General features: G+C 34.7%; 1 protein-coding gene, 1 long non-coding RNA gene and 1 other non-coding gene across 5 annotated transcripts; 2 read left to right on the top strand and 1 right to left on the bottom strand.

The window, feature by feature from the left end:
• The first annotated feature begins 8 nt into the window (after positions 1-8).
• Positions 9-3002, top strand: LOC111394856. The gene is made up of 2 exons (XR_002702752.1): positions 9-2257; positions 2331-3002. It is a non-coding gene; the product is annotated as an uncharacterized LOC111394856 (long non-coding RNA).
• Positions 3003-4868: 1866 nt separating this feature from the next.
• TRNAE-CUC lies at positions 4869-4941 on the top strand. Its single transcript has one exon. It is a non-coding gene; the product is annotated as a tRNA-Glu (tRNA).
• Positions 4942-5239: 298 nt separating this feature from the next.
• Positions 5240-12294, bottom strand: LOC111394857 (tRNA-dihydrouridine(20/20a) synthase-like). 3 transcript variants are annotated; one of them, XM_023020886.1, is made up of 12 exons: positions 12062-12294; positions 11845-11971; positions 11314-11441; positions 11150-11219; positions 10963-11065; positions 9970-10087; positions 9703-9784; positions 8571-8632; positions 7316-7388; positions 7154-7234; positions 6766-6846; positions 5240-5651 (listed from the first exon to the last, which is right to left on the bottom strand). In XM_023020886.1, the coding sequence occupies exons 1-12, from the start codon at positions 12262-12264 to the stop codon at positions 5487-5489; spliced, it is 1293 nt and encodes a 430-aa protein (XP_022876654.1). In that variant the 5' UTR covers positions 12265-12294; the 3' UTR covers positions 5240-5486. The 3 variants fall into 3 exon arrangements, 2 of the variants coding, with proteins under 2 accessions (XP_022876654.1, XP_022876656.1); XM_023020888.1 differs by having other exon boundaries at positions 5606-5730; XR_002702753.1 differs by lacking the exon at positions 5240-5651 and having other exon boundaries at positions 6769-6846; positions 7154-7249.
• Positions 12295-13086: the final 792 nt, after the last annotated feature.

The following is a 13086-nucleotide window of genomic DNA, read 5'->3' on the forward strand; positions in this document are numbered from 1 at the left end:
TCCCCCCCCCCCCCCCCGGGGGCCCTCCTTTATTATACATTCATCTCATATTCAACACACTCATATACCAGTATATATGTGTGACAGAGTAACATTTTTTTAAAAAAAATTCATGGAAGATCCTGGTGTCTGTTATGGTTAAAGTTAAAGCCTCGTTTTTCTCTGTCTTACCCTTGACACAAAGACGTGTCAGCATATGAGCAATTCTCATGTTGCTCCTTGAGCGCATTCAGATCTTATAGGATTTGCTTTTCAATGTTAGTTTTTTCAAATATGACTAAAATGGGGGCAATGATGATGATTTAATAATTCATTTCTGTAAGGAAGCAATTCTATTTTGTAAAATGGTTGGAAGCATGTTTTATGAGCTGATGCTGTTGGGAGATTTTTTAGGAAATAAACCAGGTCGTTTGCTGGCTTGCAAGTTTGCAATAAACGACAGAAAATAAAATAAATTTATTGCATATAATGATATGCTGCTTTTGCCGAGCATGAAGTTAAATTTTAAATGGTGTATTCTGAAATTCAATCATATTGGAGTTTCGGGAGCATGAGATGCGTTTGGAATGTTGCATTTTAAATTACTTAATCATTATACTACTTTTAATGAAGCTTTGTGAAGTGTGTGTGAAAATTTGGTGAACTTTAGCTGCTCTGAAGTGAAATCTTAACAGAGTTTTTGGGAGCACGTGTGATGCTTCTTCAACCAGTATGGCAGAGGTGCTTTATGCCCTTTAATACTTCAAGTGTTCAGGAGGTCTGTCCACCCACGCAGCTCCACGAATACAGACAGATAGTAGGCCCATAAGTTAAACACTAAGAATTTCAAGGGACCACTTATCTGGAATAGATAATGCAGGTCTTGAGGACTCCTTGGACACTAAATCGCTAATATTACTTTAAAGAAGGTTTTTAAGTCCTATTTTGTTTGGTTTAAGTCCTATTTTGTTTTGAAGTTTTCTTCTCAATATTTGTTTGCACTCCAAATCTGTGCCTTTAAATCTATTCAGGAATTATCAGCCTCCTCTATTCCTCTTACATACGCTATCTGATTTTATCTCCTCTCTTATATCATTTAAAAAGTTATCAATCTCTCTCCTCCTTGAATGCGACCCTTAAAACACTCTTTGGATCTATTAAAAGATGTAGCATTTGTAAATTCAGCATTTCATTCCTCTCTTGGGAAATCACAGTTCTGGGGTATTTGATTATACTTTTTGCCTATTTGCCTAACTCATTATTTGGAAAAACAGAATGACCTGCAACTGTAATCTTATCATTGAGCAGACCTCCACTTTCTACCACTTGAGCACATTTTGTGTGATTAAGCTTTACATTCATAAGAGTATGCAGTCACAGGTTCAAGTCCTGCCATGCTGTTTTTTCCCCTATTTGTATTGCTCGTCATGGATATTACTTTTTACACTTTGTAAGTGATACACCAAAATAGGAACAAAGTATGTGATCATTTTTTACAGGCACGCACATGAGATGCCTCCAATGCCTTTGAATCCTTCTTTCTGCATTTTTTTTTTTGGGTTGGGGGAGGGGGAGGGACTTGGCTCGTTTACAAGCATGATACGATGGAAGCATTCTCTTCTTCCCCTTTTGTAAGTTCTGTAGTAATATGCTCATGATTGGTTGGCTCTAATAATTGTGATCTGAAATTTTGAATTATACTCTCACTCACGCACACATACACTAGCATACAGATATGGTGTACCCGAATTGTCAGTTGTTGCCCCCGTTCATTATTTCAGTGATAAAGATATGCACTTTCCTGAATATTTCTCTGTCAGTTATAGTTCATATCTCCATGAAATCTTCCTCTGCTCACAAGTTTTCTTGGAGGAACATTGTGGCCTGGTTTTCGAGAGAAATTGGACAGTAATTCCAATCACCATGTACCCTTGTGCAAAGTTTATTCATGCTGTTAGTTGGATGAAATTCTACTGTTTGTGATTAGTATTCTTCACACTTTTGAAGACATGAGTACGAATTTAAGAAAGCTGAAATTTGTCTTCCGCAATCTTGTGGCTACTGAATGACTATTTCCATGTATTTGCTCTTGATTTTGTTTCTTTGCACTCTCATCTAAACATGCCTTCTCGAAAATTTTGATTATACAATGGCTTGCCGTACATTAGTTTAAATATGTTGCATTACTTTTTCTCTTATATTCATATAGTTATGGATGTACCTCTCCCTTTATCTGGCTTGAGCATGCTATAAATTTCTTCTACATTGGTTCCTCGAGGTATTTTCCTCTAGACGCCATTCTGATTTTTAGCTTAGAAAGTCCTATTTTATACTCTTGACGATGGATGCAGCAATATCTCCATGAGTCTCGGCACCAGCATGCTATGAGAAGAGCAAGGGGATCAGGTGGCCGTTTTCTCAACACCAAAAAACTCAACGATAAGGACAAAAATTCTACTGCCAACGAGCTGCCAAAATCTGATGCAATTGCTCCTTTCAACTCAACTGGTTCCACAAGGGTTCTCGACATGCATAAAGAGCACTCTCTCTCAAATGGAAACAGAAATGGCTATGGACTGTCATCGTTCCATTATAAAGAATCGTCTTGGAGCGAACAGGGAAGAGGACATTTTGGTCAGGACAACTGGCGCTCTCAGGTGGAACAATCTCCGCAGAGGGCTGCCCCCAGCAAATGAGAAGTGGCCTCTTTATAGTGGCAGATGGGTCTTTTCGGTATTGCTTCATCGTGCAGATATATAGTGTTCAAAAATGTCCTCTGCACTGGCAAAGGCTGATATGGGACTCATCTGAGCTATATTGGGGATAACTCCTCTGTGGTATTGCTTTTGTCAGGCAATTCATTCTTGGCTTGGTTACTTGTATCTCGCAGCGTAATTCTCTGAAAATAGAAAATTGTACGATCTGATAGTAGAAATTTCCCATGGAACAAATCTCTGAACTTTACCTGTGTGTATCCTTGTGTTTGAGAATCTCTATGAAGTACTTCATTCAGCTGTGCTTAATGCCTATGTCCTTCAAGTTTATTTGTCATGAATAATGGACAACATATAAAAAGATATAAGTTTAAAGGTAATTATCGGTAAATCAATCAAAATTAATTAATAATTTTAGATGTGTATTTATATTGACAGTTAAGCTTGATGATTTTAATTGTCTGATCATAATTAGTACTAAAATATCACGGTACCATTATATTAACTCAAACGCGTTATAACGTGGTGGATCTTGAAGAGAAACATTCACGAGTGACGATTCTCTAAGTCATGGTAACTAATTCACTATAATAAAACAATTTCGACGTCCCATGTTTTGGTATTACGGCTAATTCTCTAAAATCAAAATCAAACTAAATCGAAAGCAATTGAAAATTAACTTCATTTTAGTTTTTGTGAATAGTTAAGAAATGGAACCAAGCAAGCGATCTTGATCTTCTACCACCTCTTGTACCCCATACTTCTCCACAAATTGGAATAAGAATCAATTCTTATTTTATGTCAAGATTATGTATGGATTCAATTTAGTACTAATATTCAAGTTGTGAAGAATTTCTATGATTCTTTTTTATGTAGAAAACGTGAGAATGCAGGATTATAATAGTGGCAAAAGATTTTTCAAGAAATCATTGGTTCTTGCCATAAGAATAATAAACACATCTCACCAAATATAATATTAATAATAATAATTTATTTTTTACACTCTGTCACATGTTAATACACTATTGGACAGGTTAAACTTTTGACAATATTTCTCCCCAATCAACACTTGACATCATTTGTAATGTCAACAATAATGTCAACAAAAGAGTGTACAAATGACATTTTTCTATATTAACAAAAGAGTGTAACAAAAATCAATCCCACAATGGATTCGAACCAATGCACAAAACTACTAATTCAACACGACCACTAAGTTAACTACTATTTGACGTTTGACATGGTGCAACAACAAATGCTAAAGTATGAGCCACTCTTTTACTATGATAAGGAATTACACGACTCAAAGTTGATATACAACATTAACAAAATTTATCAAACATATTTGGTGGTCCATTTAAGAGCATGAGAACTGTTTATAAATAATTTAAATTTTTAATAAATAAAAATAAGTGAAAAATAGATAGTACTTATGGACCCTTGAAATGTGTAGCTAAAAATTGATTTTTCGTATTTACATACAATTTATAACATGAGCCAAATATAGACACTCATGTTTTGTATGCTATGCATTTTGTTATGATTGACCCCAACCCTTAAAATAATAATAAATAATTAAATGAATTTTGTCAGTGTTGAAAATAAAAGTCTCATGTTTTACTGGCTAAGCCCACTTTACATTAGTTTGGGGCAATATGGTACAGAATCTAAAAGTTAAATTAATTTTCAATAAGCCGTTGTTCGATATATATCAAAATTTAATTTTAATTCGAAATCAAAGTCAATAATTAATTTTATCAATTTTAAATTATTCAAAAAACTTTAATCACATATTTCATCTACTTTTATGTGATGATTTCCCTACCATTAAGTGAAGGGAAAGAGATATGTAGGTGAGTCGGGAGACACGACAATATGTAGAAAATCTAAGGAGACTCGGAAGTCACTGGTGACAAATGAATAGGTCAGAACAACGGAAATATTTACCTCTTTAGTTTGTTTTTAATTCATATTAATTTTTTATTTTTTTTTAAAAAGTATAAGCAAAGTTGAAATTCAATAAATAAAAACAATATGCAGTTCAGACTGAAGAGAAGTCATTATGGCAGTAACTTAGAGCTTGGAGAACGTATAAATTACAAACAATACAATTTTACTTTGATATTCACGGACAGTAACCTCTATTTATATATTATTGTAACACAATAACAAAAATCCGTTGTAGTCTAGTTGGTTAGGATACTCGGCTCTCACCCGAGAGACCCGGGTTCAAGTCCCGGCAACGGAATCTTTCTTTTTAATTCTTTTTCCAATTACAACTATTATTATTCATTCAGCAAACTGTCACAATTTAGTTCGTATGAAGCTTGTACGTCTGGTCAAGAAGGCCAGAGAATCTATTTAGGGTAACAAAACTAACATCCAATTTCAAAATTTAAATGCACTTCAAAAAACCTGAAACCTGTACTTAAGTTCATAAATTTAGTCACATCCTCGTATTTAATCCAAATCCCATAAGATCTTATTCAGAATAATGTTCCAAGATTTGTTACACATTCTCAAAAAATTCGTTGTAGAAAAAAAGGGCCAAAATATGGAAAACGACGTTCCATTGTCAATTAGCTTTCAACACAATACAACAGAATTTATCGAAAAAGGAGACGACATATTAGAAACTATGAAACTACAATCATTCCATTGTCAATAAGCTTTAGTAAAGAATTTAAGTGGTCTTTGAGTGAAAGTATACAAATAAATCAAGAGTCTTCTAATGAATATTCCGTTCCACAGGCATGATTTGCTTGTCTCTATTTGTAACCACTGGTATGACTACTAGGCGTACAATAGCTCTTCTTCTCTAACTCTATACGGTTGAGGTAACAAGTTTTTTGAACTAGCGAACATGTCTGTGCGACCAAGGAGTGCCTCAGTAACAGGTGAATCCAACACAGAATCAGGAATAGTGACTAGTGTCTCCTCGAAAAAGGATTTGATCGTCTGCAAAATTTAAGAACCACGTGAACAAAATTCGTCAAGAGTCCATCCTCGTTCCCTCTACCAGCTCCCACCCCCAAAGCTTCAAAAAATAAATGTCAAGTACACAGACGATACAGCACTCAATTTAAAAAACAATACTTTTTACTTCTTTAATACTATTTAATACTATCAAATCCTCTAGTGAACCTCATATGCAATATTAGACTTTAGAATCTTCGCCTTACTAAACAGCAAAAACATGCCACTGATGGGCAGCTAAAAGAAGAGGCGGAGAAAGAACAGAAGAAACAATAACCATATACAGATAAATCGCTAGCAGCAACTCTATCTGATACAAGAACATCAATCAAATAAATAATTTTGGGATCTTTTACCAGCGATTGGCTAATCACATTAACTTTTTTCACTTTTCTAGCCCTAATGCATTGAATACTACTACAGATAGCTCTTCAATACTTTACAAAAAATTTTACTTAAGAATAATCTGACATGTACATGTACATGTCCAGGAAATGCATCTAGGCTATTGTCTTAATTGCAAAGCTAGTCTCGGAAGTGTTTATATCCAGTTTAAATTATAAATTGATATAAATGAATAGTACTTGTGGATCCCACGAAATGTGTGGATAAAATATGGTTTAGCTGTTTATAAACATTAGCCAAACATAGGCTCAATTGTATTGATTGCACATAATTCTTTGGTGGACATATGAAAATATGAAAAGAAGATTGATGTTGCAATAAACAAAAATTCTTTCCTACTAACGAAATTTAAATTTGCAGTCTACAAGACTTAGCTATTCTCCATTGTCACCAATTTAGAATTGGTAACCAATCATTCAATAACCATGCCAATAACAGAAATCAAAGCAAGAATTATAATATGAAAGCTGTTCTGTCATTTCTACTAATGTTCACCCCATTATTTACTGAAGCAGAATAAGAAATCAGATAACCAAATGGACATACGCTAACAAACAATGTACATTAGGATCAAATTCAAGAGTATTTATGAAAGCCTATTCTATCCAGGCACAGGTTTACTTCACAAAATTTGTAGGACAAACAGTTCTGAACACGATAAATTATAGCTTTCAAAGTGACGATGACTTACTGTGCAGTGCATGAAAGCAGCATCAGCTTTACGCTTCCATCGACCATTTCCAGGCTCAGCGTGAAAAAGACCAAGCAAAGGCTGTGGCGTATTTCAGGAATTTCATGTTAGCAGCACTTGACGAGATAAAAGTATCTTAATGATGAAAGAAAATGCATGTGAAAATATAATTTTTTCACGTGGAGGAAGAACACAAATTTATATATGCATACTCCAAATGACAAATGGACAGAAGAAGAGTAGATGCTGACGAGCAAAGAGGAAAGATGACAATCTTACAATTGACATGTAACATAACATTGCTAACAACTCCTACCATATAATCAGTACCTTAATAAAACTAAGGAAAACCCGAAATTTAAAAGAACGTCTCAGATTGCATGCATACCCTTATAATCTCCCGAACATTTGGTCTTTGTCCATATTTTCCCAGTACTGAATCGCCATATACCTGATACTTTTCGAGGACCTAAAAAAAGAATTACTAGACAGAGTTCACTATAAAGGCATTTAATGCAACATTAAAAGAAAATCAGATTGATTGAGAAACCTGGCGCCGTGTTAGATTGCAGGGAGGTGCACCATATATTGCACTGTCAACATTTCCTAAAAGATTCCATGGACTGCCAAAAAATAAATTGACCTTGAGTCAACTTCTCTGAGGAAGTAAGGAAGAAACCATAAAACTTGCGAGTTTTAGATTGGTATACAATGTTTAGAAAGATTCTGAGTTTAAATGAGTTTAGACAGACTCTAAAACCAAAAATACACCATAGATATTCTTAGATGGACAGTTGTACCACAAATATAACCTCAGTTCCTCCACAAGGACAGTAACAGTCACCAGAGCTTTACTTTATTCTGGACATGGAAACGTCATGTTTATATCTGAACCAGAAGCACACTTTTTCATCTTTATCTAAATACAAAAGAAACAATAATTTCCCTACAACAATTCTTTGCTGCAACACCATTTACTAATTATATTTCCTCTCGTCATAGATAAATCAAATATCTTTGCTGTTCACTTATTTAGCTCTAGATTGTTATTTAGGTCGCACAACTCAATTGTCTATCAATCCCAATTAGTGTGCAATAACCTTTCTAAACTTCCATAACTACCATTCAAGTATCCAGGTGACTGTTGAGAGCATTATATTAGAAATTTAGAACTTTCTTCACGGGTCATTCATTTACAGGGAGCAAAAAGAAGCCAAAAATATGTGTACTGAGAGGAATGCCTTCTTATTTCTGTAATCAAATATATTTTTGTACCAAAAATCCATTATTAGATTATACAACTAGCTTGACTTAAATATTTACTTCTTCTATCCAACACGGTCACAGGAAGCCACAGCTTCTTTGTAGTTAAAGTACATAACCAAATTGTGCTGGGAGCTCAAGAATGAGTATCTTAAAGAGCCACGATGAACATCAAAACAAAGAGAATCACGGTCACAAATCTGTAATTCACAAAAGCCTATCATAATCACAGCTGTGGATGCCTGTGTTGAGCATTCATTCATAACGTTGAAGTACATTACTGCCTTTAGTAAAACTAAAGTTTACAAAAACAAAGTTCAAATAAGGATAAAACATACATACAGCTCAAAGATCAGCTCAAAAAAGTATCATATAACGAAAGTCAGGATTTATAAGATGTCAAACTAAGCATTCAACTACATGATTACAGAGACAACAAAATCTCTATTCATTAGAAAGAGCTGTAAGGCAGTTATATAAAAATAACTCAAGAAAATAGTGGAAGTACAAAAATAAGTTATGTAAGTGCAGACAGTTCATACTTATGGTATGCAGAACGTCCAACCATTACTCCATGGGCTCCTTCCTTTATTGCTGCATTCACCTACATTAAAATGTCAATAGAGAGTGGGAAACAAAGACACTACAGACCTTTATTTATACAAATTTAAGCTAGATAAAAGCATTATGATCTGAATTTACTCATGGTATAATCTTCTATATCTGCATAAGGTACCAACTTAGTTCTGAGAAATGTACAAATCATCTCCATAGTTAGATAATGCCCAGAATCCATAGAAATGGGCCATTATGTGTCCTCTGTTATCTTTTTAAAAAATCCTGATGAGTATAAAATTTCCGAGTGAATTTCCTTTAGTGGTTGGTTATAATTCATCTTTCCTTTTTTAGTTGGTTTTTCAATGACTCCTTTACTTCTGTTGGTTCTTTTGTGTGGATAGGTGGCTGGATTCTTCTCCAAATCATTAACCCTTCCTGAACATCCAAATAAAGAACAGAGGAACTATTTTGAAAAGAAAAGGTCTTACGAGCCTTACTGGTCATGGGATCTAGAATTAGGGGACTAGAACATTGGATTTCAGTCTGGATTTATATAAATATTTGGTGATAGGAGAAAAACAGCCTTTTTGACGTTTTAACTTGAAGGATCACAGCTGATTGAATAATCAGAGGGACAAAGTAATAACACAACCTCAGTGTGACTCATTTAAAAACAAATCTGCAAGTTAAACTAATTATTCATCACTCTACAATGTCATCAGGTAATAACACTTCACATAAAAAAATGAACTTTTTCAAAAGAGTGTCATCTTCTTTAGTCAACGAAGGTAGAAAAAAAATCCCTCAACAAGCTAATGATCTATGCATATAATTTCAATTGTAGCTTTGGGAATCAACTATGGAACCTGACACAAAAAACCTCCTTCAACACTAAAATAAAGGAGCTAAAAGTTATGAAATAGACATCAATATCAGAAAAAGGAATGAAGGAAAATGATTAAAGGTGATAGAAGGAAGAAAAAATAGAAAAGTCACCAGATCAGTGCTGTTACAGTATAAACTATTGTTTACATATAACATGACAGCTATCACAGTATTTTAACACCTACTTTAAAACTTTGAACATTTGACAATGGGTATGAACTTAACACTTACCTCATCAACGGTGTTTATGCCTCCATTAATAGTAAACCGCAGATCAGGAAAATCACGCACTAGAGCATAGTAGTATTCATATCTGCAATAGGAATTACAACTACATGGAGGAACAATCGTAATAAACCAATTCTCATTCAAACACAAGGAGACACAAGATAATATGCTGATTACAGGATGCAGAGTAAAAGTGGCTGAATAGAAATGCAACAGTAACTTCTGTAGATTAGATAGATAATAAGTGCCTGATACCAACTAAATACATACTTCAAGGGAGGAATTGTTCTATTTTCGGCTGGACTAATTCCATTAAGTAATGCCTTTCGCGAGTGTATGATGAAATGCTTAGTTGGTGATTGAGACGAAACTTTATATATGAAATCACCTGCAGAGAAAGAAAATGGGACCAATAAATCATGATAATACCAATTTTATTCAACCACGTTTTCTACATTAATCGTCAAAAAAAGAAGCAGAATTGACACACAATCATTGATGAAATAATGTTAATTACAAATTTACGGAAGCCATTCATATGGACATGATGACGTAGGTGCAGACAAACCATTGGTTAGAGTAGTTAGTAATCACTGTAAATGTGAATGCATACCCATACCCCAGCATCACTGTAATACAACTAGATTATCAAATGACTAGTTGCATGGTATCCAAAAAATACAAAACGAGAAAAGGAAAAATGTTACAACATCTACAACGCGTAACAATATTATGTTAAAAGTAAGACGGCAATGTAAGTTGGTCATGCTTATAATTGAACCTTGATTAGCTTACATTTGGGGTGATGGGGAAAAAGGGGTAAAAGAGCCTCACTTTACTCTTTGGGAAACTCTCAAATGGTAATTATGGTTTGGTGGATCTTAGACCTAAACAAATTTGACTATACTAAACATCACAGGTCTATGGCTACAGAAAATTCAATTCCATTTCCAGGAACCACTTATAAGCGCTACTGATCACCACAATCAGAGTAATCAAAGGGGGTAATAGGCAACTGATCAACTGAATATTTTAAGGATCTAGCTAATTACAAGTAAAACAAATTTTAAGTCTAGTTGAGTGTCTTACAACAATTTACTAGGTCTCAAAAGTTAGAAATGAAGATGTCAAAATTTCCTTCTGTACCATGTTATTTCTCAAGGAAACATGAGTGTTTTAACCAATCCTGAATGGCTAGATAAAAGATCTTATCTAACGAACCTTCTTTTTGGCCTTTTTAAAGAAAGTAGTGGAAGAACTTACATAGCTCATTGTATGAATCATGATCATCAACACCAATTCGACATTTGACACTAACAGGAACATCTGTATTTGCCGCAATCACTGACATGGCCTCAGCTACAAACTTTCCTTGTAAAAGACAATATAACAATGTCAAAACACATTCACATACAGCATTCTCTCAACCAGGTCCAGAGCCCTTACACACCTTTGGATCAAGCATAAGACGCACCCCAAAACACCCATGTCCAGCAACCTTCGGACTAGGACATCCACAGCTGTAATCAAAATGTCTTAGGTTCAGTTGTGAGAGAGAGAGAGAGAGAGAGAGAGTGTGAGAGGAATCCAATATTTAAAACTACAGAAACAAACTTGAAATTGATCTCGTCATATCCATAAGGATTTGCAAGTTGAGTTGCTTTAGCAATGTTTTCCAAATTATTTCCCCCAATTTGAAGAACTATAGGATGTTGCTCCGGACCAAATTCCAAGAATCTATCCTGATATGCAAAGAAATTGTAGTAAAGTCAGATGTGAAGCGGACTCCTATATAAGCAAGATGCACCACTCTCAAGTTAAAGAGCATTGAAGTATTTGTACCGTAAATGTTCCAACAAACACACATCAAATAATAAGAAACTGTGTATAAGCTGAAAATCCAGCAAAATTCCGACATCCAAGTGAGATTGGACATAATTTTTTTCTGGAAAACAGATTATGCTACATCATCCTTTAAATAACATTAGCATTGTAAAAAAAAGTGATAATTCCATTGGTATTTATGCTCGTGTCTGCGTGCTATATTTTTTCTTTTTGTTAGCAGATCAAAGCTTTCAAAAAATAAACATTTCTGCCTGCTAACTGAATAAATTCAAGATACAAACTCCACATGAATATTATTACCAAATTCGCCTTCTGATAAACAATTGTCTCTGCAGCAATCATTTCGGTGTATAGCCATGCATGTTTCGAGATGAGCCGAGCCATGGTCCTATAATGATTATCTGTCCACTCCATCATGGGTGCAACACTGTATTTAAAAGTGCAGTAGTTATAAGGGGTCAAAAATCAACTAATCCACCTACTGAAAATAAACTAACCCAAAGCTCAAGAAACACACCTGAACCAAGGGGGAGGATAGTGAGCAACAACCATAATAGATTCTGTGTGATAAAGGTACTTCTGATGGTAGGAATGCAGTTTCCTTGATTTTGAAGTACTTCCACAAAATAAGTTCGTCAATGATCTGCCATGGGGTTTTAGGATAACGGAATGAGTAGGAGTTAAAGAAGCAAGCAGAGTATGTCCAGCAGATATCATCATCCCTGTAATTGGACGGTAGCCTGCTCTTTTATGTACCTATCCAATGGATAGAAACTAAAATCACACAAGATTGTGATTTTCGACATGTAAAGAGACTGAAAGAAAGGGTAAAGATGACAGCTATTCTAATAGGCACCTACAAACTATTGGAAGAAACTATTCAAGAGCAGATGATCATGGATTCAAGGCACATAAACATGGCCAAGTATACTCAGAGGAAAGTTTTAGCTCATGGGAAGAATTTGAATCAGATATGAATTCATGCAAAAGCCAAGACAGAATTTTTATGCTATCTGAACGAATGGCGTAGAATTTTGAATATTCCATGAGATGTTCAACATTATACCCCATTCCGTAAGCCCCATTCCAACAAACCTGAGTCACTGCCCTAATTCTGCATCAAACCACCACTATCAAAATCCCCCAGCGGAAGCCGTTTACACTTATGGTATGTTTATCAAGTTCAGCTGGATACCATCTTATTTGTTATGCTGGACACCAAACATACCAAGTTTGTAAAACACTTAAAATTAAAAATTAAAAATAAAAAACTCAGACCCGATTCAGAATTTAATCAATCCTATGCACAACAATTTCTCTGCATATTTGACCAATAAACACCCTGCAAAAGGAGGGGAGGGCGGCTGGCTAGATCAACCTCATTTAACAACAATTTCAAGTGCCCATTACAACTTAGATCTTTTAACAGCATCATACCAATTTCCCAACAATAGTTACCCACATTATATTTCTCAACTTATGTCTCCTTGTCGTACAGAAGTTAATTACTAATTCTATTTCTTTATTCTCCTTGACAAAAAA

The sequence above is a fragment of the Olea europaea genome, chromosome 5 (assembly GCF_002742605.1).
Source record: "Olea europaea var. sylvestris chromosome 5, O_europaea_v1, whole genome shotgun sequence".
NCBI classification, from domain to species: Eukaryota; Viridiplantae; Streptophyta; class Magnoliopsida; order Lamiales; family Oleaceae; genus Olea; species Olea europaea.